Source organism: Fistularia commersonii, chromosome 16 (assembly GCF_037954325.1).
Source record: "Fistularia commersonii isolate RoL2024-O1a breed Wild chromosome 16, RoL_Fcom_v1.0, whole genome shotgun sequence".
Taxonomy (NCBI): Eukaryota; Metazoa; Chordata; class Actinopteri; order Syngnathiformes; family Fistulariidae; genus Fistularia; species Fistularia commersonii.
This window is the reverse complement of record NC_141299.1, coordinates 18,286,646-18,312,787: the sequence shown is the minus strand read 5'-3', so window position 1 is coordinate 18,312,787 and position 26,142 is coordinate 18,286,646. Positions and strand designations below refer to the sequence as shown.

Genomic DNA, 26,142 nt, shown 5'->3' with positions numbered 1-26,142 from the left:
TAACTGAACATAGAAGATATTCGTATGCATTCCGATCGTCGCATCTGTTCCAAAATAAATAAAAGATGAATAAATTGATAGAAAACACAGGAAAAAAAAAAGCCAAAGGCAAACACAAGAATGATCCTGATCCACGCCGATATCGCTTCTCTGTGGATACGCATGGAATCCTTTATTTGAAAAGTTCAGATATTTGTCAGTCACTATCCGAAACCAAAAACGTGTCTAAGCTTTGAACAATGGCCTCTGAACGTCCTCTGCCATCTCTGGGACACGATCTGCTTCTCCAACTTGATTTTCACAATAATTCGGTCAAAGTGTGTACATTTAGCTCGCTAACGGAGCCGATATCAGGTTTAGCTCTTGGCCTCTGGAGGCTCCGTGGAATTCTGCACCGAGTCAAACGTGTCAAATATAACATGTAGCTTTTAATTTGCGATTGTTTCCTCGATATGATGGTCAAATGCAGAGGTTTCATGGTGGCCGTATTGAAGCTGCTCCGTTAGTAGCGGTTTGGATCAACCCACTTTGACAGATTCGTCGGCGACCGCGACCTCGACCGACATTCTTCAGCACCGTTTCCGTGTTTTGGTTTCTCCCTTCAGGACGATGTGAGGCAAACCGACCGCCCAGCGGTCACAAGGCCAGTACCGCAGTCCGGGTTGCGAGTGCGGTATCTCGTAGTTGGCGTCTAGGTAGGCCACCAGGGTGCTCCCGTACGCCACCGCCACCACGATGAGGACGTGCCTGGAAGACGCGTGCAACGGATCGGTTCACGCCACGTGGGCCGAAGAAGCCGAAGAAAGGGAAACGCCGCAGCCGGGACGTACCAGATACCGTGCAGGTAGCAGAAGTTCAGCCTCTGCCAGAAGCCGCAGCCAAAGCGGTCGCTAATCCAGCAGGAGACGGCCAGCACCCACAAAGCCACCGCCAGCCTGGCCAGCCGCGACGCCTTCCGGTCCGCGCAGCTGAAAGGACGGTCAGGGTCGGCGCTCATCGAGATCGGCGCTCGGAAATACGAGGGAAACGTCGAGGCTCTCGTACCTTCTCATCTCGACGGCCAGAGTGTAGATGAGGTGGAGGCCCATGCAGTTGAGCGCGTAGGCATTGGCCACGGGTTTGACGAAGGAGGACGCCGTGGTGATGAGGGTGAGCACCAGGACCAGCCTGGAGAACGCGGCCCTGAGGAACAAGAGGAGTGGTCAGGCCGCCGAGCACGGACAGGATGGGGATTAATGGCAGGTGAGCCGGGCCGGGTGTGGCAATTTGGGCGCTCAACAAAATTCAACTCATCCGTCCAAGCCGCCGTTAAGATTTTGAATATTTAAAAAGGCCGAAGCCCCGCCCCCCTGTCTCGCGGGAGGAAAGGAGCGCAATATGAAGGAGTCCCTCTGGAACAAAGGTCACCGGAGGCATTCGCCGGACGTCGACAGACACCTTCATCGATCCCATATCTCCACGTCCGTCTCCGTAATCAGACCCACGGCGATTCACCTGTCCTTTATGTAAGCAGGGAAGAGTTTGCGGGGGAACCATACGGCGTATCCTGTCGCCAACACCCAAAGGATGGACAGCTCATCGAGCATCTGCCCGACAAAGCTGAGAGTCATGTGGAAGTAGGCGGAGAAAAGTCCTGCGGGACACAAGAGTTAGCATGTTCATGTACGCAGCAGCACGGTTGCCTGACACCTTCTCTCGTCTCTTGAAGGCCTATCTATGCGGTATTTTGAGACCCTCGCCCTTTTAATCTCCTCTGAAGTGCTTTTACTGTGGCGGCAATCAACATTTCAAACTCCCCTCGGTCACCGAGCTGCCGTTTTGATCTCTCAAATAAAGGGATGGGTTTATTTGCTGTTGTCTCTCTGACTCCGGATTATTGCCAATATGAAGGTGGTCCTCAGGGACCTATTCTTGTACCCATACTGTAGTTGAGTACAGCTTGCTTTCAAAGAGTTTGAAAACTCACGACTAATATGAAGGGGGTCCAGGGGAGCCTCGCCTGAGAGCCACACTGCAGTTGTACAACTTTGTCTATAACTAGCTCACATGGTTTTTGAAAACCGAAGTTATTGCTAATATGAAAGTGGCCCCCAGGGACTTGTTCCGGGAGCCGTACTGTAGGTATACAAGTTTGTCTTTTTTTTAGCTGACATGGTTTTAGAAAATTCAAGATTGTAGCCCATATGAGGGGGCTATTCTGGGAGCCGCACTGTACTTGTACAACTTTGTGTATAACTAGCTTACATGGTTTTTGAAAACTCCAGCGATTGCTAATATGAGGCCGGTCCCTCGGGTCTTATTCTTGGACTCATGCTGTAGCTGTACAACTGTGTGTATCACTAGCGCACACGGGTTTTGAAAAACTCGAGTTATCGCTATTATGAAAGTGGTCCTCGGGGGCTTGTTCTCCGAACCATACAGTAAGTGTACCAGTTTGTCTATTATCGGCTTACGAGGTTTATGAAAACTTACGAGCGTTGCTGATATGAAGTCGCTGCCCTTCTGAGACCCAGATTGCTCTCGCGCAACTTTGTCTAGAACTAGCTTAGTAGCCAATTAGCATCAAAGTGAAGTAAACAAACTTCACACCAACGGGTGGGAAAAGAAAAGAACCGACCGACAAAGATCATCATGATCCAGACCAGGTGGACCGCCAGGTTCCTCTCTCTGGCGTACGGGTGCAGGAGGTAGAGCATGATGGGAGATACGATGAAGAAAACAAAGCTGCTCACCTGCAGGAAAAGCAAACAAACAAGCCGTCCGTTTATTTGAAATAAATCCCGTGGTTTGTCCTTCGTAAGCGTTCGGTGACTTTCGACGCCGCCGTGGACGGATGACGCTCCTCCAAGCACGCGCTAATTCTATCTCCCAATGAAAATACATCAAAAAATAGAAAGTCTCACGGTGTTGAAATACTCCGCCACATGCTCCGAATGCCTGTAGTTGTCCTCGCACCAGTCCACCTCTGAACTCTCGTAGGCGAAAACGTGCGCCATCCTTTCGCCGGAACACACACCTGCGAGGCAGAGGGAAGGAGGTGACCTCTGGTGGGGAGGTCACCTTCCTGTCAGAGGTGACCTCTGACAGGAAGGTGACCTCTGGCAGGGCGGTGACCTCTGGTGGCTTGGCCACTTTTTCCACGGCGGCAGAATAACTATCCAGCGACGGCGCCTCTGTCTGTGGTTTATGGAAATCAGCAGCTTCGGCTTCTCCTGAGTTACATTCAAATGCGACCTCGCGCCCTTCCCAGCGAGGGATTACTCCTCTAAATATGGAGAAGGATAAACAACCTCGCTCTCTTTCTGACCACGAGCCACAAATGATCAAAACGTGTAAAATGAAAAGGCCGCCGAAACAAAGACCCGATCTGTTTTGTTTTTTTTTTCGTTTGTTTTCATCAGCTGATCAAAATCAAAGTTTGGAGTCAGCTGGAGAACTGATGGCATCTTCTGTCCTATGAGGCTGATATCGCCATCCGACGGCCTTCTTAAGTCTGGTTATAAATGCAAACATATCCAAAACCTCACCGGCTGGGTGGGAATATTCCTGTCGTTTCTTGTAAAAAGTTGAAAATCAGATTGAATAAAACAGGTTTGCGGGCGGCTCTTCAGAAGAAAGAGCGCCACTCACCTCCCACGCCGCCGCCGTCTGCTGCTGCTTCTCAGCTCCGGGTGGATTTCTAAAGGGTGGATTTCTAAAGGGTGGATCCCCGTGACGCTCCCAGTCCTGTCGTGCCGGCCTGCGACGTCAGCGGAGACGGTAGAACGCCACATCCGTGACGCACCGCTTTCTTCTTGTAAGGTTTGCCCGTGCGTCCCTTTTCTCTTTTGTGGTGGTGAAAATAACAAGCGTTGTCAAGCGTAACATGAGTCAAATAACGGTTTCCCTCCGTTGGCGGGCGCGCTGCACTTTGTTTTGCTTCAAAGAACAAACAAACGGGCCGTCGGACGTCACTGCATCAGCAGATCAGATGAAGGAGCACCAGGCCTGAACCCACCTGTAGCACCTCGGGTCTGCCCTGGGAAGGAGGCTCAACCGGTCCGTCTGCCTCAACGCGCCAGGTCACCACTGCCTGCTGTGTGTGTGTGTGTGTGTGTGTGTGTGTGTGTGTGTGTGTTCAGTGTTCATCACGTTGTGGGGACATCACCCGGTCGCATTCCTCGCAAGGACTCGGCCACCGAGTTATTAAAAGTATAAATGAAGATTGGGTCGGTGCCTGCGAGGGTGCAGCTCGGCCGTGGGAAGCACAGCGGACAAGATGTTTAAATGCTGCTCATCGTTTTGGTTTCGTGCCGCAAAACCCTGGACGTGTTTGATCAACAAGATGTTTACATCTGTATGTGCACGGAGATACTGATAAAGATATAGATCAGTGAATAAGATAGAGACCTAAAATATTCAGCAATTCGCTTCAGACTTGTGACCCGTTCACTCATTCGTTCACACGTCACATTACATTTGGAAGACGCTTTTAACCAAAGCTCCAATCACAATGAAGCTGCCAGGAATTAAACATTCACTCAGTTATTCACATCATATCAAGCCAGACGACCGTCGGCTCTCATTCCATTTACCAAAACCATTCACTCATTCATTCACACGTCAAACCTTTCACTCTCTCGTTCCCATTTAGAGACTCGCCAGCGTTCACCCGTTCACAGGTGTGGTTGACTGAGGGTCTCCGGTGAACCCCGTCATGTTTCCGGACCCTGGGAGGAACCCGGAGAACCCAGAGGAACTTCATGAGAGGAGAACATGGAGACGTCACACCCAATCCCACCGGGGACCTTCTCTCTGCCAGGCAGGAGCGCTAACCGCCGCGCCGCCGCGCTGCCAAATCCAACCATGAAACATCCGCAGGTCAAACCCAATTTTCTTTTCATGAAACAAACGCCAAAGCGGCAGGTAGAGAAGAGATGATGCAGTTCATATTCAAACATTTAATCAGAAAAATGAATGAAAAACAAACCAATCACATTCTGTGGAATTGACAAACCCTCCATGTATTCAATAATGCAGCGATAAGCTCCGAGGCAGAAATGTGTGTGTGTGTGTGTGTGTGTGTGTGTGTGTGTGTGTGTGTGTTTACATTTAGACTGGTCTTTATTTATGGTAATCTCTCCATATGAATTTTTTTCAGGAGCATTTTGATTGAGAGTCACAAGAAAATGTCATCCATTTTAATTCAACGCGTAGTTTGTCAGACCAGCCAGAAAAATCACCTTATATTACAAAGATCGACCATAACGAGAAAAGACCCCCCAACCCGAAAAAAGAAAAACACCTGCCGGCTCACGGTAAGAAGGATATTTTGAACGCGTTAAGTTCACGTGGAGAACATTGCGCCTGCTAAGAGGCTTCAGGCGTCGTGGTTACGGTGGAAATTTCCACGTCTCACAGGACGGGGAGTCGTCGGTGATATGGGGACGTCGGTCCGGAGAACCGTCCCACGGGCGCCGCGGACGCCAGGAACCCGCAGGATATTCTCGGTCAGCGATTTCCGGAGAGAGAGGAGCAAAGATCTGGTCGCCAGGTTGTTGAAAAGTGTCAGAGAAAACAATGGAGGAGAAACTTGAGCGTCCGTCTGCACTTCCAGCTACCATGACAATCGGGGTGAAGCCGGACGGCGCGCAGGAGCTCGGGTGTCAGAGAGCTTCAACCTCAACGCCCACGCCTTCGGATCCACCGTAAACAATTCACGCGCTCTTTTTAGCGGCCGGCCGGCAATTTGTGGCGCTTTCAACATATGACACATATATAACGTCACGTCCCGGTTAAATCTTTTCCACGTAGTTCCCTGGAAATAGACCTTGCCTTCCTCCGATCCTCCCCGTCCACCAGCCCGAGGGGTCTGCAGGGGAAACAGCACAGAGAAGGTGAACATCGCCGTTCTGTCCTCCCGACGCGGCGCTCCCCCGGCCCGCCGCCACGCACCTTCCTTCAGAAGGTCAAAGACGTCGTTGGCCTCGAAGCTGATCTCGTCGGCGTCCTGGCCGATGTACTGATAGAGCGCCCTGCAGCGCGGGCCCTGAGGGCACGGCCGCGGCTTGGGGGCCGGCGGCGGTCGATGCCCGACGCTCGATTTCCTCCGCTTCCTGCCACGGCACCAGACACACAGGGAAGGTGACAAAGCGCAACGGCGAACGACACCGCGGACGTTCTGCCGGGATCCTCCTCACCCTGACATGCCCCCGTCGGGAACGTTGAGGAAGTCCATGTTCCCCTTGGGATGCTGGTTGTTGGCCGGAGGTCTGGCAGCCTTCTGGGAGCCCAGCTTGGGCAGGACGCCGGGAGGACGGCTGTGCTTTTCAGGGGCCGAATACATGATGTTGGATTGCGAGGGCGACGCCCTGGAGAACATGGAGCCGTTCTGGTGCGCTGGAGAGACGGGAAGCCCGGGAGACCCGAGCAAGACTGTGAGAAGACTCCAGCAAGACTGTGAGAAGACTCGAACCAGACTGTGACAAGACTCGCTGGGATGAAACGCGCGGCCGTTCGCACATCACGTATCGACATCTAACCTGACCGACCTTTTGTACCAAAATGGACCAAAAAAATGATCAAATCAGCCACTTTTCTACACTTCGGTCTTCCTGCCCTCAAAGGTCCGTCACCTTTCCAGCTCACCGGACGCTTGTATCTGCACTTTATACCCTATAATTCCATGTTTACCGATGCGCTCCAGCGTTTGACTTCATTCGCGCGATCGTCGTCTTCTCGTACGTCCGGCGCTCGCGGGGAAATTGAGAATCTAGCTGACTTTGATTCGCTGTCTCATTCGACCACTGACTCATTCACTCATTCATCTAGAGATCGATCATTGTTTACGCTTGTAAAAGCGGATAAACGTGTTATCTTGTCCCGTCCGATCCAGCCGGCCGCCTTCTGGCCGCGAGGAGGAAGCCCAAACCCCTGAGAAGACACCGAGATGCACTCCGGTACCTCTGCTGGCCTTGTGGTTCCTCCCTCCTCCGTAAGGATGGGCCGCGCTCGTCCTGGTCGGCTCTGGGAATGAAAAGCAAGATTGCGTTCAAATGATTTGAAGGCGCGTTTGTATTTGTAATCTTTTTTGGGGGAATCTCACTGGAGGACTTGGGCAGGCCGCTCCCGATGGAGATGGTCAGGGTCTTCCCGGCAGGCTTGAGCTGGGCCAGGTCTCCTTGTCCGCTCTGAAACACCACCAGCCTGGAGCCTCCGCCGCCCCAGCCCTCCTTCTTCACTCTGAACTCCAGTCTAGATCACAGAGAGCATGTGTGTGTGAATCTATGCGCAAATTAATGCCTGTGTGTGTGTGTGTGTGTGTGTGTGTGTGTGTGTTGTCTACCTGTCAGTGAAGGATATTGTCAGTTTCCTCTTGGTGACCTCCTCGAAGCGTTTAGATAGCAGGCTGAGGAACTCGGTTTTGAAGGTGGACTCCAGCAGGCTGTCGTACTGGGCCTCGTGCAGGATGAAGAAATCATCCTGTCTTGTGCTGCAAAGCGTAAAAACACGGGTCTGAAGGTCAGCGAGCGGCGCTGGACGGACTGAGAGAACATCCGTCCCATTTTCCTCCAAAGCAACAGGAGAATCTTGCTATAATGACGATACAATCACATTAAAAAGGCAGAAGTGAGACAATATGGAAGGTCGCGTTCTAAAGTTTCAAAGTGGAGTCACCGTTCAGGATCTAAACGATGACGTCACCTGCTCATATGTCCATCAGAGCTGCACTAAGGTACATTCAAAATTGAAATGATTTTCTATTCCAAGTATTATGATGTGTCTCAGCTGGTGGAGCGGGAGTTCCTCCTTTTCTCTGAGGGCCACGGCAGCTTCACGGTTGCCCTCCAAGGGCCACGTGGAACGGTTACACCTCCAATGGAACTAAATGTAATGTCAAATAAATGGAATGACTATGTTAAACAACTCTGAATTTAATACTGTAACAAATTAAACATCTGGCCTTTCAATTCTCGGACACTTTGTTGTTGTTCTGGAAGGCTAACGTTAGCATACTTAGCTCCGTGTTTGGGTGTAAATTGGACTCTGACGCCCGCCGCCGCCTCCCGACACAAAAGACAAGCGGCTTTTTCTCCTCGAAGCACAAACACGTCTCGGCCTTCCCATCTTTCTTGAAACCGCCTTCCATCTGCGTCAACTTTTCTCTTCCTGGACATTTAGGGATCATTTGTGTTTCTCACTTCCACATCGACGCGGACGCGCTGCGATCTAATGGCGGGTCACGTGATCGGCATCAATTGTGGGAAATGTAGTTTATGGTCGAAGCGCGCGTTTGACTTATTTATTCAAAGACCATCGGACCTTTCGAGACGTTCTCACGGGCCACAGAAAATGAGGCTCGCGGGCCAAATGTGGAAAGGGAAGGTTGGCGCTTCGATTCCCGGCACTCCTGCCTGCATGCTGAGGTGTCCTCACACCAGATGAAGAACCCAAACTGCTCCTGCTGGACCGGTGGGCACCCGGCATCCCAGCTCCGCCGCCCACAGTGTGTGTGTGTGTGTGTGTGTGTGTGTGTGTGTGTGTGTGTGTGTGTGTGTGTGTGTGTGAAGGGTCCGTCTAGTGTAAAGCCTCATAATAGAAACCCTTATTATCATGTGAAAGAGTTTCCTTATTTGCAATAACTTGTCGTGCAATAACCTAGAATTATACTCATGTACTTAAATTTAACTTGTATATACTTTTAATGCCCTTAATTTTTAAAGGATTTAAAAGAGATATAAAGAACGTAGAAACGAGGTCAAGAAACAGGTTCCTGCAGGTTGGAACGGGTGGAGAAAAGAGAGATAGAAGAACATCAGCCAGAAGGACAGGAAGACGGTGGTGAGATGATCTACAAACACTGACAAGCTGAGCTTCTCTTTGGGAGCCACCAGGATGGAGAGGATCAGGAAGGAGTCCATCAGTTAGATGTTTGGAGAGAAGGTCAGACCAAAGAGAAGATGTGTGGACGAGGCGAGAGAGGATGAGAAGGTAGTCGGTGTGAGAGAGAACAGGGTGAGATGGAGAAGGTGGATTGGCTGTGGAGACCCTGAAGGGAAAAGAAAGCCCAAAGGAGATTTTTCATCTGCACTCTGTGCGAAGGAGCTGCAGCAACAAATATTCTGATTCTGATGATGATTCTAGTTTCGAAGGTGAAAGACGGCGTTGCGAGCAGCCATGGTGTCTGGTTCAGAGGTGCAGAGGAGAAGATGTGGAGGTTTGTCTTCGGGAGCCAGGAGGACAGGAAGGAGTCCAGCAGGAGGATTCTGGCAACACATCGCAACTCTGACGATATGTGGCAATATTACCATTATTTTTCAGAATAAACACCGTGCTGCTTTGGTACCACCTGCTATTATGGGATCACTTACAGAACTTCTGCACAAGGAAACTTCTGCCGCTCGTCTCTGTATTCTAATGACACGTTTTCTAACATTTCAAATGTCAGCCATCTTTTCAGCTCAGCGGGAGTTTGTATCTGCGTGTGCTTTCTACCTTCTAGCAGCGGTCAGGAACCATGTATGGCTCTTCTGGGGACGGCATTTGTGGCTCCCACACATTTTCGAGTTGAAAAGAAGAAAATCAGTTTAGAACTGATTTTAAAATACTTGTGATATTTCTTCATAATGCTGTGTCATTATAAAGTAAACAGAAATTAGTTTTGAAGATAAATTTTAGGGGTCAGAAAGCGTTGGCTTCCGAGCGCGTCCGGGTCGTTGTACAGGTGAAGAAATGGATCAGATGGATCTAAGTTGTTCTTCTCTTAGATAGACAACTAGTTTATTTGCGTTAACCCTCGTAACAGAGAAGATGGCGAAAAGAGAAAAAAACGATGATTACCGTGCGTTCCAGGCTGCTGGACCGAGGAATTTGCATTTGGATCTGCGGTATTTCTCATACGCTGTGATAAAATTGCATGGATGGAAGGGTCAAATATAAAGCGGCACTTCGAACGAATCCATGCAGCACCAGAGGTCGCATTAAAAGTAAGACATATTTAATTTATTATACGTTAGAAATATTATATGGCTCTCGACGAAATATATTTAGAAATATTTGGCTTTTATGGCTCTCCCAGTCAAAAAGGTTCCCGACCCCTGCCTTATATTTTATCTCAGTGCACGTCACTGTTTTTTAATTCATTTGCACTCTATGATTATTATTTTGTTCCTGTGGCCGTGGGATTGCGAGAACCTCCAGCGTCCCTCCGTACGTGCAGGACGTGCAGGGAAACTGACAACGACTGGCTTCGACTTTGACGGCTCGCGTTTGGTCGTTACGAGGAAAAGGTCCGACCGAGATGGACGACAGAGGAGAGACGGGCAGAAGGACGCCGAGGTCGGATCTGCCAGGCTGGAGGTTTATGGACGCGGGGAGAGGAGAAGAAGCGGCAGCGAACAGATGTGCCGAAGAAGAAGATCTCGTGTAAAAAGGTGCAAATGCTCAACGTGTGATGGACAGACCTGAGAGAAACCCCGCCGATGCTCTCAAAGTCCAGTTTCCGTTTCAGCGCCTCCTTGATCTGCCCCTTCTCCGGTCCTTTCTTCACCTTCTCCCGGCCGATCAGGTAGATGCCCTTCGCCGTCAGTATCAGGTCTCTCTTGATGGACTGCGGTGCGGAAATCCAAAAAGAAAGGAGAACCGTGAGTCGGCCCCGAAAGGAGAACCGCCGACCGTTCTGAAGGGGAAGCGGTCTCCCGCTGACTTCTGGCGTCCACGTCGCTCGCGCGCAAAAAGCCGGCGTCCGATTCCGAGACGCGAGGGGAGCCGTCGGAGAAAACAGAAGACGGACTTCACCTTGAATCTGCGGTCAAACTTGTTGACGGAATCGGCGAAGTCGATCCTCTCCCTCTTGGCCAGGAAGCGCCTGAGCTCGGGCCTCTGCTCCAGGCCCAGGTAGTCTCCCACAAAGTTCCTGTTGATGCTGTTTTTCCTTCGCTCTTTGGAGTTGTAGAGGATGTCGGAGGCTGCGGGGAGGAACCGACGCCCGGAGAGAACGGCTTTGTGAAACGGGAACTCGTCCGGGAAGCGAGCGGAGGTCTTCGTGACTCACCCTCCTCCCTCATCTGCTCGCATTTCTTCCTGGCGATGTATCTTCTCCAGGCCTTCTGGATGATCCTGGCGAACGTGTCGAACTTCCTCTCCCTCATCTCCTCCAGCAGGAACAGCTGAGGAACGAGCAACGTGCCGGTTCATCCGCTATTTCCACGCCACCTATGTTTGCAGATTTTAAACTGACCGGTTTGGCGAGCTCAGCCGATAAGGCGCTATTTTGGATGCGATTCAGAAAATGCGTGTTGATATTAGAGAAAGATACAGAAATATTGGCTTCTGCAGAAGATAGTGCACGCCGGTTCTTTTCACGTTTAAATTGACCTTTATCGAAGTGGCCGAACATACCGGTCCGTTGCCAGTTACATCGGTGAGCCTCGGCTGCAGGTGTGCACGCACACCGCCGGAGAAAGGAATCAAAATAGCTGCACGTCGGTGCCAAAGCTGGATTTTTCAAACCACCCCGGTTGGATTTCTACAAGGGGACCCTTCGGTGTGGCGCTTGCAGGTTCTCCCCGTGTCTGCGGGGGTTCCTACGGGTTCTCCGGGTTCCTCCCACTGGACAAAAACATGCAGCGGGTTCGTTGGAAGAAAATTGGGAAAACTGAAAACTGCCCCGAATGAGTGAGTCTGAGAATGTGGCCCTGAAATTGACTGGATGGATGGATGGATTTTTTAAACAGTCATTAGTGTTAGAAACAACAGTGACAACGACCAGAAGGCAGCAGGCAGAGCTGGAGGTGCAGAGATGAAGATGCTGAGGTTCTCTTTGTGAAGGACCAGGATGGAGAGGATCAGGAATGAGTCCATCAGAGGGACGACAGATGGTAGATGTTTTGGAGAGAAGGTCAGAGATGGTTGGATCATGGACAGAGGAGGGAGAGTGAGTATATCGGTAGACAGATGCTGGAATCGGACCAAAGAGAAGACATATGGATGTCATGAGAGAGGATATGAAGGTAGTTGGTGTGAGAGAGGAGGATCCAGAGAAGGACAAGATGGAGAAGGACAAGGTTGATCCTCTGCGGAGACCCTGAAGGGAAAAGCCTAAAGGAGACGCAACACTCACGTTTGCCCCCCCGCTGACACAACGTTCATTCATTCAACCTGTCAGCCTGCGGCGGCGTCACAGGGCGGCTGCAGGCTCATCAAGATGGAGGCGACCAACAAGTCAGCCTCCACCAGTAAAGGGTCATCAGTGAACCCCAGCATGTTTTCACGCCGCGGGAGGAACCCGGAGAACATTGGAGAACACGGAGACAAGAGTGGAACTCCTGTGGAAATCCAAGCAGACCCACCGACCTTCTAGCTGAGGCGAAGCGCTGACCACGGCGCCGCCGTACCGCCCACAAAAATATTCCTAAATGAACTATTTTTCAGGTCATATTCCAGGGAATGAAGATCCACTCCGGCGAGAGAAAATACAAACCAAACATATTTTCGTTACCGATTCAGGATTTTTGACGAAAACCTTCGTCCGTCCCATCTGGTACTGATCGTTGTCCATGTTGACAGAGCGCAGGAGGTGGAGGACGCCCTGCTGCTCTGGGCCTCTCCAGCACGGCCACGTCTCGGAGGTCAGGATGGCGTACCTGGGTCCGACGCAAGCGCACGGAAACCACATGAAAGTCGCTCTCGGCTTCGGCGAATCGAACGCGCGCGTCTGGATTCTTGCGGGAAAAAGTCACCTTTGGAGAAATTTGGTGAAAACTCTGCGGTACGCGAAGCCGGCCCGCCGCACTCGTATGTTTTCCCGGAGTCCCAGGTACTCCACCTGGTGCTTGACCCTGCGGACAGACGGAACTCCGTGACCTCGTCAAGATGTTCGTCGGGTGAGCGACGCGACGGCGCCGCCACTGACCTGCTCTCCTCCCAGTCTTTGGGTCTCTTCGTCTCGTTGGGTTTGATGCAGCGGATGTAGTGGGGCGTGCACTTCATCAGCGTGTTCACCAGATCGTTGGCTTGTCTCTGTCGGACACATCGACGGAGAAGATCTGCTAGAACCAAAGTGTCGTCGTCGTTCGAACCGAGAGCATCGGGCGAAAATGGTCACCTTGATCTTGGAGCTGGCCGTGGTCGGCCTGCTTTTCTTATCCGTGTTGAGGTTCTCGGGGAAGAGGCTGCGTATGAAGTCGCTGCGGAAACAGGAGTCGGAGAAAACCCCTCCCGTGAAATCAACGGCGATACGCGGAAAAACCAAATGCGCACGGGACTCACTATTCGCTGCTCTGCATGAGCTCGATCAGGTCGGTGAAGAGCACGTCACGGTTTCTCTCGCAAAAGCCGTTGACGTCATAGGACACCTGATGTGAAAGGAGAGGTCATACCCGGAGCTATACTTGTATGCTGAGCACATTCTGGATCGATGATGTGTTTTTTTTCTGTTGCCGCCGGAGAGTCATTTGCACTAATTACTTGGAGTCGGGCCTTCTACCTTGCCGGCGTAATGATGTATGACGAAGCCGGAGTTCCAGCTGTTGAAATGCTCGTGGGTTCCCACGGCGGCCTGCAGTTTCTGCAGCAGGGTGCCGTCCGCACCCTCCCCTTTGGCATACATGGTGGCGCACACATCATCCAGCACGCTCATCACACCGGGCGGGTTCTGAAAGGACACCGGGGCTCCTAATTTACTCCACAGGATGATTGCGTACCATTCAGACTGTCGCATCTTTTTGGGCTATCGAGTCGCAGTTCAAGCACAAAAGACGCCGCAACAGAAGGCGCTGTTCGGTCAACCTCGCACGCCGCAATCGCCGTCAAAGCTAAATGAGCTGTAGACCTTCTCTCAACCTGACGTTCACCGAGCAGCAGAAAGGAACTCAAACCTGATAGAAACCTCATCTAATCCTTGTTATGAAGAAGGAAAACCAGCATATTAAGAAATTTGACGCATTCATCATCAAACCTCTTGGAGACGCCCCGTGTAACGTCACGGATAGTGATAAAACTATTTGGAGGGGGATTCTCGCCAGCTCTCGGCTGCACCGCGAGGGGAAGGAGGCAGCCATCTTTGGCTGAATAGGAACATGAGAGGTCCTCATGAGAGCTTCTCAGCAGGTACGCAGCTGCTGATGGGACCACCTACCAGGTTCTTGTGAAGAGAAAAACGGAGGCCACGGTCTGAAGACACGCAGGAAGCTCATTGGAGACACTGAACCAGCCGGCTGTGTGAGCGAGAGGGTGAACGGTCGTATGTAGCATGTATGTTGTATGTATGTGGTCGTATGTCTCTATGTGACACGTGAACGAATCAGGGATCGGCTGTAGATTTCTGTACGGACGAGAGAGCGAGCGGTCGAAGGTCTCGTTAGGGTGTGAGAATGAGAGGGTGAATGTCCGACGCCTCTGCATGACCTTGGCTGAGACGGACAATGCTTGCATGTCTACATGACTTGTGAATGAAGGAGTGAACGGTTGCACGTTTGTATAGCGGCAATCCGTTGGATGCTATTCGTTACGGGTCTGCAAAGAAAATCTTTCTTGGTACAAAGGATACTTTTTTCATTCGACCTTCCGGATCTTATCTGAAAAAACTACCGTTTCCACCTTCGCCTTCCTGCCGCACTTCATATTGTAATTGACTAATATAAGGTGTAATGTTCATATTCATATCAAATACTGTGAACCAACAAAAGTTTTTATGATTTGAACCCCAGCGCCTCAAAGCGGGAAACCGGGGAAACATTTTCATGCATAAAAGCGGTACAAAAAAGGTTGGGGCCGCTGGCGAGTATGACTTTTGAGTGAGAGGGCGAGCGGTTATATGCCGGTTAGACGCCGGTTATACACTGGTTATACGCCGGTTAGACGCCGGTTATACACTGGTTATACGCCGGTTAGACGCCGGTTATACACCAGTTATACACCAGTTATACACCGTTGGCACATCTCTACGTGAGAATGAGTGCGTGACCACTGGCCACAGCTGGACGAGAGCTCCGGCTGTGGCCCCTGAGCGCTATATACGAGTCCTATCGATAATGAACGAGCCACCCGATGGCCTCGAAGCGTGACGAATCCTCTCTTTGCCCCGCCAGCCTCCCCAAAACCTGGTCCATCGAGCTGCGAGACCGACATGAAAGTCACCCGAAAGCGCTTCGCTGGTGGCGGCAGCTTGTCGCGAGTGGTGACGGCTTACCACTTTATTTTCAATCAGGTCGCACACAATCTTGTTGTTGAAGTATTCAATGGGCGTCCACCTGATGCCCTCCTGGACATACTCCTCCTGGCAGCAGAAAATAGAAGGAGAACGCGTCAAGGCGGATGACGGGAACGCCGAGCGCGTCGGCCGTCCCGGGAGAATCGTCCGCTACCTGCTCGGCCTTGAGGGTCAGCTCGATAAATATCTGCTGCAGTTTCTCGTTGACGAAGTTGATGCAAAACTGCTCGAAGCCGTTTTTCTGTCAAGAGCACAAGAAACGTCACTCTTCGTTATGGCCGCGGTTGACAAAAGGCCAGCGGGAGGGTTTGCAGCGCGTTGGGAGTCGGGCTTCTCGCGCCAGGATGTACCTGGAAGATCTCGAAGCCATAAATGTCCAGGACTCCGACGCTGAATTCTTCATGTGGTTTCTGGATGGCTTTATTGATGGCCTGGAAAACAAACCGAAAACATGCTCTTAATCCATGTTTCTGTGTCGGACGCGAAGACTTTAGACTCGTTTCTATTCGCTGCCGCTGTAGTTCAGGTTAGATAAGATGAGACAAACCTTTATTGATCCCAGTCTTTTGTCACAGCAGCGCAACAGTGACAATAAATATGAATATAAATATGAATAGAGAGACAATTAGAAGAGAATTAAAAGATAGCAAAAGACGTCCACAAATAAATAGACAGCAGAGTGAACAACTAGAATGGAGAAAAAAAAAAGCATGGGTGAAAATAGACGACCGAAACAAGAAGACCAAGAAGGAACTCAAACAGAGGAACAGTAGCAATGGCAGAAATCAACAAAAACAAGCAGGACGTGAACGGGCCGGGACCAACGAGGCCCGACACACGTGACACACGTGACACACGTGACACACGTGACACACATGCCAATGGGTGAGGCGGTGAAGGTCGGACGTGATCCCTCGCTATAACGCGGTTTACTTTTCACGATTTCGCTACTTCCTGGATTTGCATGTTGCATTGTGTTCTGCATTCTGATTGACTAAAAAGTCACCCCGCTTCTTCTCTACCTGTGCGTCAATAACGTTGCAGTTTAATATGTACACGTACGTAAAACAGCTTGACAAATTTACATGACGTACGTGCAAATTCTCTTGCAATTTTGAGTTTCTCTAAAACCCATAATGTTGACAAAACGCTGAGGAGCGACAAAAGGGCCCAAAAGGCAGCGGAAGATGCTATCTATGGCAGATAAAGTTAAACTTCTGGACATGCTAAGGGAAGCTAAAAGCTATGCGGCTGTAGGTCGGCGTTATGGAATGAATGAATCCTCCGTTTGTTCCATAAAGAAGGAAGAAAAAACATAAGGACGACGGCAGCAAGAAGTTTTAATAAGGATGCAAAAAGGGTTGCAAGTGTCCACAACCAGACCAGGGTAAGGATGGAGTCTGCATCAGCTCTGTGGATTCATGACTGCATTAACTGTGTATTAATTGTAAAAAAATGAATGAAGGTTTGTAATTGACAGATTTTGCCTATCACGGGTTCTTTTTGGAACGTAACCCCCGTGAAAAACAAGGTATACTGTACCTCCACCAAGTAGTCGAAGATGCGGGTGTAGAGGGCTTTGGCCAGGGCGTCCCGGGTGTAGTTGGCCTGCTCCTGGTTCAGGGTCACGTTGATGGACTCGGACTTCCCCCCCCACTTGGAGTCCATCTTACGGCTGGTCAGCTTGTCCTGCAGACGGTCGGGGTCGATGCCCAGCAGGTAGGCGGGGAAGGCCAGCACTGCAGGACCACAGAGGACGGCTTTGAGATGGTCACCGGCATTAAACTAAATGCAATTTGTGGAAGGAGAGCGCGCTTGATAACCCAAAGTTAAACGTGCCGGACGGGGCGCGCCGAGACGGGAGCGCGGGGAAATTACAAGCCGGCTTGTAATCACCAATTATCCGCCGAGAGAGATTCACCGGGCAATTATCACAGCAGAAAATAAACAAGTTCTAATTTGGTCGCGGGAAGGTTTTTCTCATGGTGAGATTCAAATTGGTGACGTCCTGAGGGGGCAAAGACGGGCAATTATCTCCAACGCATCGCCCGGGCCGACGGCGGCGGCGGCGTGGGCTCGCCGAGCGCCCTCGGGGTTCATAACCAGAAATGCACGGCGGAAACAAACAACGTGAAAGCCGTCACTATCAGATTCATGCACGGCCGGGAAGGTACTTTTGCAGCCGAGAAAAAAAACCAATCCCATTCGATTTTATCTCTAAGTTATTTGGTATCTACGCGTGTCATTAAACATGCGCACAAACTGATCCGGGTGAATTTGTTTGCAAAAAAGCACAAAGCTGAATCAGAATCCCAATACTTTATCGATCCTCCAGGGGAAATTGCTTTTTGGCTGAAAGCAGCTCCTGCTATAGTCAAGTGGGGAAGAATCAAAAATAAAAGTCTTTGGAAAGAAAGACTGAAATAGCGAACAGTAAAATTAAATAAAAAGGAAAGAAAAATAAAATATGGAAAATATATATATGTCATGATTTTGTGCATCAGTGGGGGTTGTTGTGCAGAGGCGTGTGGCGGCGCTGCTCACAGTCGGTGCTCTCCACCTGCCCGTAGTTTCCCTCCTCGATGAAGCTGATGTTCCCCAGATGGAGGATCCCGGCGACGATCTGCAGCACCTGCCCCTGGATGCTGCCGGGGATCCCGATCACCTGCATGGCTTCCTGCGGGGAAATGGCGGCGCGTACGACGTTCAGGGTGCGTTCCTGATGACGGGTGTTGGTGTGTTGAAAGTCAAACCGGCTTTGAATCGGGTGCAGTTTAACACCGTAAGATACACTGAAGGCGACGGCTGGTCGATGCAGCCACGTCCGTTTGTGTTTAATATGAAAAAAGACAAAGAATAATGCAATTCAAATCATTTTGACAGTTTTGCAAAGTAGAATTAGCCGTTAGCACGTCACCAAAGCGCCACTAGCCTGCTGCTCGAAGCCATCTGCTGGACTTTGGAAGGAAGGTGTTTCCAGTAGGAAATATTAAATTATACCAAAATGAAGGAAAACCTTTTTGTTTGATTCATATGGAAGAAGCAAGAGTTAGATCTTATAGGACAGCACCTTGGGGCTTCGTCCCAGCCAATCACCTGCCTCCATCTAACCCTCTCCTCTCCGCTCTTCCTCAGGTCTTCCTCAGGTCTTCCTCAGGTCTTCCTCCAGACCTCCTGCCTGGCAGCTCCAGCCTCAGCGTGGCTCCTACCCGGATCTTCTCCATCCCTCCTCAGTCCATGTCCAACCCATCTCGGTCTGACGTTTATCTCCGGATCATTAACATGCGCCGTCTCGCCGATGGACTCCATCCTCCTCCCTTCGCCTCCAGAGAGGAACCTCCAACATCTTCACCTCTGCTACCTGCAGCTCCGCATCCCGTCTTCTCCTCAGCGTCTCCGAACCAGACGCCACGCCCGCCGTCCCCCCCGTCTTCGCCACCCTTCCTTTACCGATGCTTTTATCACCCCTGACGCTTTTCTGCGCTCGTTCCGTCCTTCTTGCACCGGTTTCTCCACCTCCTCTCCTCCCTGGACTGTTGACCCTCTGTACTTAAAATCCTCCACCCTCTTCTCATGTACGTGCGTATATTCTGTCTTGCAAAGGCTGACCGTCATTCCTCTCCTTTCAAGGTTATACTTCCACCTCCCTAGATGTTCCTCCTCCTGCTCCCTGCTCTCACTATAGATGAAAACATCATCTGCAGACTTCATATTCCGTGGAGGTTTCCGTCTAACCTCATCTGTCAGCCTGTCCGTCACCGCTGCCGGCAGCAAGATGATCCCTGATGCAAACCCAGCTCCACCTTGAACTCCTCTAGCACACCTCACCACTGTCTTTCAGCTGTCATACATGTCTTGCGCCGCTCTACCGTGCATATCTGATAGATATCATAATATAAAACCCCAGCACTAGCAACTGTTAGCACAAAACCAAAGTATTCAACGTGTCCGTGTACGTACCATAGTCTCGTGGAATTCCTTGCTGTCGTTGGTTCCGTCCACCTTGTAGGTGCCGGACTGGTTGAGGTAGTTGTAGTAGTCCGGGGTCATGATGCCCAGGCCCTCCTTTTGCTGAGCGCTGGCCCCCTCTATCAGCTGCAAGACAACACTGCATGTCAGGAGCAGCGGGTCGATGGCGTGCGCGGCGCTCGGAGACATTCGGGGAATCGGGTCGTTTCACTGCTATCGTGCACGTGGGTGTGCGCGACACATGTCAGACCTGATAGTAAATGTGGAAGTTCCTCTCGTTCTCATTCTGGCTCACCACCCTCGACTTCTCCAGCAGAAAGTTTGAGATTTTGCCTCCGTCCGGCTCCCCTCCTCGGCTGAACTGGATCTCAAAGTACTTCCCCTGTGAGGAAGCATCAATCTGTCAAGAAATCTTTCGCCGCCTAAATGAACGTCTGCGCTTTGTGCAAAAAGGTGTCTCAACACGATGTTTCCCTTCTGGTGAGATACCGACCCCCCTGCACGGGGCAGCTTCAGACTGAAATTGAAATGCGCCACCAACAGGAAACCACGAGCTTGTTCACGATGATGCACTTGTTCCATATCCTGCACGCGCTCGCAGGCCGAGCGCTGTGATGTGGCTCCTTCACAGGTTTTGTCAGCGCCTGCAGCCGACCCGCCGAGGGCAAATCAGAAATCAGTGAATCAACCCTGGAGCGCTGCGACCCTCCTTGTGGCTGAATCATACATCGGGTGCGGCCAAAGTCCGGCCCGCGGGCCAAATGTGGCCCGTGTTCAAATTCACATCGGCCCGAAGGCTCTGACATCAAATCACAGATTTGCGTCCGCCAGCACTCTCGACCTCAGCATAAAACACTCTGAACACTGTAAAGCTATTTTATATTTCACCGAAGGCCAGCAGCACGCCTGCGGCCATTTTCTCTGCTGGGAAACCTTGACCCTTGTCACAAGGGTCACATTGCGTGATCCTTTCCAGCCCATTTTGAAACATGATGGGAAAAATAAAAAACAAAAAAAAAAAGGGAAAGTTGACGGTGACGGCTGCCGCTTTCAGGACCCGTGGAAATCCGATTATTTCTTCTGAGAAATACGAAGCGACCGTGTCAAGAGACTGTGGCTGTTTGCAAGGAATTCAAGGTGAAGAGGCCTCGCCAGACCAAAGCACACAAACTACAGCAAGCTAACTGGAAACCAACGTGGCGAAAAATTGAAGCTCCAGGAAGCTGGCTTTTAACGGCCCGGCGGTGCTTTATTAACCCGCAAATCTAATGAAACACCACAAAGGCGAGCCAGGATTGCAGAGCCTTGCAAACCTTTTACTGAGGCTGAATATATCACAGACGGCGTGAGGAAAATGCTGGGGAAAATTTGTCCTGAGAAGAAGCAAGTATTCGCTAATGTTCCCCTGGCTCGTAGCACCGGGGTACGGACATTTGAAGACGTTTAAATACCTTTTTTTGGATACCGTCCGCCCAAAGCACGGGCGCCTCAGAGAATGTCGGGCTGAACGGTCGGCACGCACGCATTTTCACCTGGCCAAATATGGCCCTCTTTGCATTAGGTTTGGACACCCCCGCCTTACATGGATTTGCGCCCACGTCAACGCTCAGAGGGTTTCAATTCCGTGTGGCATAAAGCTGAGAGGCCCAGCGCAGCGCAGCGACAAAACAAGAAGTGAAGACATTACTCACAAAGCGACTGGAGTTGTTGTTGCGGACGGTCTTAGCATTGCCAAAGGCCTCCAGCATCGGGTTGGACTGCAGGATGATGTCTTTGACATGCTGCAAACAAGGAAACGGTTAGAACACACACACACACACACACACCCATATGGTACGACCTACTGAGCTTTGCACGAAACTGTACATAACAAAAACTGTCAAATATCAGTCTGTATCTGCACCTCATTGTTTCCTGTTTACTGTTTAATGGCACAGTGTCCTTTACTGATCATTTGCACTCTCTTATTATTATTACTATTATTATTATTATTATGAGGAATTCAATGGATTTAGTGGTTTGGAGTGAGATGCAGTTTGATAAACCTGTTATGCTATGTTGTTTATGTGAATAACAGTTAAATGTTACGTAAACATAGCAGACACTTATTCTAATGTTATTCTAATTCTAATGTTCTAGAACTTGCTGTTCTTGGTCTCAGATTCTTTTAAATGAAATTCTCCCCAAAATTGCGACTATTAGTCCACTGCGACTTCTATATGTTTTTTTTCTTCTTCATTATAGATTTTTTGGCCGGTACAACTTGTACTCCAGAGTAACTAATAGTCTGGAAAATACAGTAAATCAATGAATGCTAATTTTCACTCTGTTATTATTAATATTTTGTTCATTTCATGTCACCATGAGATTGTGACAAATGTCTTTTGGATTCATCTGTATGTCCTGTACATGAGGAGACACTGACCATTAAGCTGACTGTAGCTCACACACACACACACACACACACACACACACACACACACACACACACACACACACCCCGTCCCGGAGTCCCCTTACTTGAACTTTGGATCCTCCCCCAGACACCTTGGAAATGTATCCCATGATGTATTTGGCAGCGACCGTCTTGCCAGCTCCGCTTTCACCGCTACCCAGACAGCAAACACACCGTGAGGAAGACGTACCATCTGATTTTCAATGAAAGAGTGTGTAGGAAGCGTCCGGAAAGGATCAGGAAGGAGTGCGTCAGAGGGACGGCACATGTTGGATGTTTTGGAGAGAAGGTGAGAGAAGCCGGGCGGAGAAGGTCGGGTGGACAGAGGAGGGACGTGAGTACATGGGTGGACGGACGCTGGAGTTGGACCAAAGAGAAGATGTGTGGAAGAAGGTGGACTGGCTGTGGAGACCCTGAAGGGAAAAGAAAGCCCAAAGGGGAGGCAGAAGAAGAAGAAGAAGTGTGTCGGACGGCGGCCTTTCACCTGATGATCACGCACTGGTTTTCTCCGTCGATCATCATGTTTCTGTACATGTTATCGGTCAAGGCGTAAACGTGGGGCGGATTCTCGTACTGGGCCTGCGGAGGGAGAAGCCGCCTGTGAGGACCGGCGGGCGAGGAGGAACCGTCCGGAGGTCGGCGTGAAGCCGTCCACTCACCGCCCCCTGGTAAAGCTCCACCTCTCTGTCCGTGAAATACGGCATCTGTTTGAAGGGATTCACGGAAATCAGCACCGGGCCGATGTATGTCTGAGCCGCCGGGATAAGGAGGGACTGCCGTTTAAAGCCGATGCCGGCGACGGAATGAGCCTTCAAAAACAAAGCAGGAGGACGCCTGGCCGAGAGTCCTGCGCCGTTTCCACGCTCATTCAGGGAACCTCGGCTCTCTGGAATTCATGGCTCAGAGCCTGCTCAGAGCCTGCTCCAGACCTGCTCAGAGCCTGCTCCAGACCTGCTCAGAGCCTGCTCAGAGCCTGCTCCAGACCTGCTCAGAGCCTGCTCCAGACCTGCTCCAAATGGAAAGTGCCAGCATGCCGCTAAAAATATGACATTTTGAAGACACAAATACACAACAGCAACAGAAAGTTGGACTGACATGAGCGTCCGCCAACAGGAAGGCCTGAGTCCTCACGCTTTGTTGACAAGACGGCCTGGCGAGTGAGTTGGATAGAATTTGGAGCAGGCTTTGGATGATGACGGATATTTTACAAGTGGTAGTGCAAGCGGGCGGCGGACCGCCGGCTAGAAGGATACGAAGATGTAGTCGTCCATGTATCTCTTTTTGAGGTTTTCCACGATGGCGTCCTCATTGATCTTGGACAACAGCACCATGTCGTCCACTCCGCTTTGCTTGACGTTCTGACTCTGCCAGTGGTACTTGGCCTGGGCCACCGAAGCAAACAACCAATGTGGAGAGAAACAGCGGGAATGAATGCAGGGTGGGAATAACGAGGGAGAGAAATCACATCGGGCTGAAGGTCTCGCCGGTTCTTCTCTCATTGCTACTCGGTCGAAATTCAGGTCCGACCTGCCGACAACAACATCTATGCTTTTTGAACGAATCACAACAGAGACTTCCAGCCCCTCTCCGAGAAAACCCGTTGGTTTTTTTTCTGACAACTGGACCTCAGACCGGTCGTCCCTTTCGAGGAAAAGGCGAAACCGGGTCATTTTACAGAACACTGAGATTTTTCAAAAGAGCAGAATGAGAAGGAAGACGGGGAAGAGGAGGCGACTGCGGCAGCAAAGTAGGAACTTTGCCGCTCAGGGAAACACGTTTCTACACTGAACACGTGACAATAAACGCTTTGGATCTCGTCAGCCGAGCACGTCGACCCGTCAACCGGCAAAAAATATCAGTATGAGTCAAATGAGATTCACACATATTCAACTGAACTTGCAAAAATAAGTAGAAAAGACAGTGAAGGTTCTACAGTGTGACCCAGTGCGGTTGCAATCACAGGAAGCCGGCGCTGGGTCGCCGAAACTAGTCTGTGGTCAAATTTGGGCATTTTAGAGAAGCACAGGCAGCGACATCATCCACGGCCATGACGAGCCCTAAAACATCGCTTCTCTGAGAAATGACTCGTGTGTCTATAAATACAGAGTCGGCCTTGCTGATGCACGACAAATGAGCTCGAATGAAGAAGTTTTAAGAAACAAATAAAGAACTCTCATTGTGAAAACCCCTCCAGATGTAGAGAAGCTGAAAGATGACCAGCAGCCATCATCTAAGAGCAGGAGCGTCAAACTCATTTTCACCGGACGAAGATTGGACTCTTTGGCAACCGACGCCGCCTCACAACACAAAAGACACACAGCTTTTTCTCCTCAAAGCACAAACATGTTCTGGCCTTCCCATCTTTCTTGAAACCGCCTTCCGTCCGCGTCAACGTTTCTCTTCCTGGACATTTAGGGATCATTCGTATGTCTCAGTTCCACAGTGATGTGGACACACTGCGATCTAATGGCGGGTAACACGATCGGCATCAATTGTGGGAAATGTAGTTTATGGTCAATTCAACCGTTTGACTATATTTGAAGACGATCAGCCCTCTGAGACGTTCTCGCCGGCCACAGAAAATGAGGCAGCGGGCCACATTTGGCCGACGGGCCTTGAGTTCATCAAGTGGGTTCGAGCTTCTTCTCAGAACTGGCCGGAGAATCTCCTAAACTCTTGAGAATGTTGGACGTCCCCATCTCAGAGCTCTGTTTCGGTGTCCATCCAAGCCAATCCAAACTCCAGGGCACCAAACCAACGGTCGATCGCGACCGATGCTGTTAAATAAGTGCAAACCAGGCGTTTAGCTTGGAGACGCTTTGACATTTTGAGCAGACACGAGAGAACCAAGGTTCTGAAACCTCGGCGCTTCACAAGATTGTTCTCATGGTGTTTTGTTTTTTTTTTTGCAGCCGGCCTGGTGACTCTCTGTTCAGGATAATTATAATAATAATCATGAAATCATGGAGTTGAAATAATCAAGTAGATCTGTTGGGGTTCATGTCGAGCACGAAGGAGGTGTGGTTGGACGGTTCGGTGCAGGCAGTCCTCCAGCACAGGAGGCTGAGGAGGAAGTGTTATGACAGAAACTGCAAGGCTTCTCGTCATCCACTTCCTCCTCATCACTGCCTCTTGTGAAACCCTCGAATCTCGTTGGCGTCCCTTTTTTAACTTGTTTTTTTAACACGCCCGCGGCCTGCAAGCATACATGTACACTTGATGTGTACACATATGTGCAGAGGTCAGAATCTGAATCAAGGTGTGCCGCCGCCGCCCAAAGCAGTCCAGGTGAAAGTGCACATCCTGGAATTGAGGAAACTGGCCCCGCTGTCGCTCGGGGCGTTCGGCGCCGATGAAGAGATTCATTTTTGATATGTCATTTGATGTCGGGCACCAAAAAAAACAACATGAAAACACAGAGAGGCTTTGCTGACTGTCCGACCGAGGAGATTGTGAAGAAAGAAGGTGCGGTACTCTACCATCGTTCCAAAGTCTTAGGCTCTCCTGGTCCAGCCTCGGGGGTCCGACGTCCAAAGAGCGCTCGCTCGCTCGTGTTTGTGAGAGTGTTTGTCGGGTGAAATCTCAAGATCCACGATCCTCACGAAGCCATCGCACGGCGGGGTCGGCAGCTGACGGCAGCCGGTGACCTACAAGGCATCGACTGCAAGTGCACAAACCTTGTTCCTCATACTGTCACAGAGTAGCAGAGTGAAACAAGAACTGCTCGAAGATTTTACACACAGATCATTGCACACACTCACCACCGCGCTCGCAGAGACCACTTCTGTATTTCCGTCGCATTCGTCGCCACAGAGATCAACCCGGGGACCCAAACTTGATAACTGCGTTTAACGGCGGGTCGAAAAAGGAGCGGCACGATCAGTCAATCCATCGGGCGTCGCAAACGCCGGTCGAGTGTTGACGGCAACGACGGCGGGCGTAAAAAACGGTTATTATCCTCGACCGGTTGCTAAATGATGGTGTTTCAGTTGTCGGCCGCCGGCTCCACCCAGACTGTGGTTACCACATGATGTGTTGTCAGGAAGACAGCTGACTTCCAACGCCCCTGAAAACCGATGCAGGTTTTCTGACAGGAGGGCCTCGCGCAGCGGTTAGCGCTTCCTCCTCGCGGCAACAAGGTCCCCGATTGGTCCCCGGTTGGGTTCCCTTTCTGTGCGGAGCCACCCTGTTCTGCGTGGGGTTCCTCCAGGTTCCTCAAAGAGTCCAAACCCTGCAGGAGGTTCACTGGAGGCAGAGATGGAGGTGAACGGTTGGTTGTCTCTATGATGTTTGATTGGGTGAACGGTTGAATGGCGGGCGAATGAGAAGCTAACGAGTTGTTGACGCAGCTGCACTTGCTATCACTGCCATCACTTTTTTTCTTTGCAACTGCACCTTCGCACTCCTGTCACTTTTAAAATCAAACCTAAACCAGATCTACCTCAGCATAAGTCGTCATTGTTTGTTCTCTGTGACAAAATGTTTATCATTTTTTGTACCTTTGCCCTGTGGGTCTTAGAGTAACGCT

At 50.6% G+C, this 26,142-nt stretch overlaps 2 protein-coding genes across 2 annotated transcripts; both read right to left on the bottom strand.

Annotated features, from left to right (window-relative positions):
* Positions 1–288: 288 nt before the first annotated feature.
* Positions 289–3,666, bottom strand: acer1 (alkaline ceramidase 1). Its single transcript, XM_086162139.1, has 7 exons — positions 3,631–3,666; positions 2,904–3,044; positions 2,618–2,732; positions 1,495–1,633; positions 1,045–1,182; positions 831–968; positions 289–747 (listed from the first exon to the last, which is right to left on the bottom strand). Exons 2-7 carry the CDS (start codon positions 2,994–2,996, stop codon positions 570–572), a joined length of 801 nt encoding a protein of 266 aa, XP_086018265.1. The 5' UTR covers positions 2,997–3,044; positions 3,631–3,666; the 3' UTR covers positions 289–569.
* Positions 3,667–4,923: 1,257 nt separating this feature from the next.
* On the bottom strand, positions 4,924–25,681 carry myo1f (myosin IF). Its single transcript, XM_086162257.1, has 29 exons — positions 25,376–25,681; positions 25,094–25,275; positions 22,868–22,996; positions 22,274–22,363; positions 22,099–22,193; positions 21,680–21,767; positions 20,851–20,940; positions 19,410–19,541; positions 19,151–19,285; positions 17,735–17,867; positions 16,733–16,929; positions 15,541–15,621; positions 15,345–15,431; positions 15,170–15,256; positions 13,466–13,633; positions 13,249–13,334; positions 13,085–13,166; positions 12,893–12,999; positions 12,720–12,818; positions 12,479–12,623; positions 11,033–11,147; positions 10,777–10,946; positions 10,443–10,588; positions 7,325–7,471; positions 7,085–7,233; positions 6,943–7,005; positions 6,180–6,378; positions 5,935–6,095; positions 4,924–5,851 (listed from the first exon to the last, which is right to left on the bottom strand). The coding sequence occupies exons 2-29, from the start codon at positions 25,094–25,096 to the stop codon at positions 5,775–5,777; spliced, it is 3,261 nt and encodes a 1,086-aa protein (XP_086018383.1). The 5' UTR covers positions 25,097–25,275; positions 25,376–25,681; the 3' UTR covers positions 4,924–5,774.
* Positions 25,682–26,142: the final 461 nt, after the last annotated feature.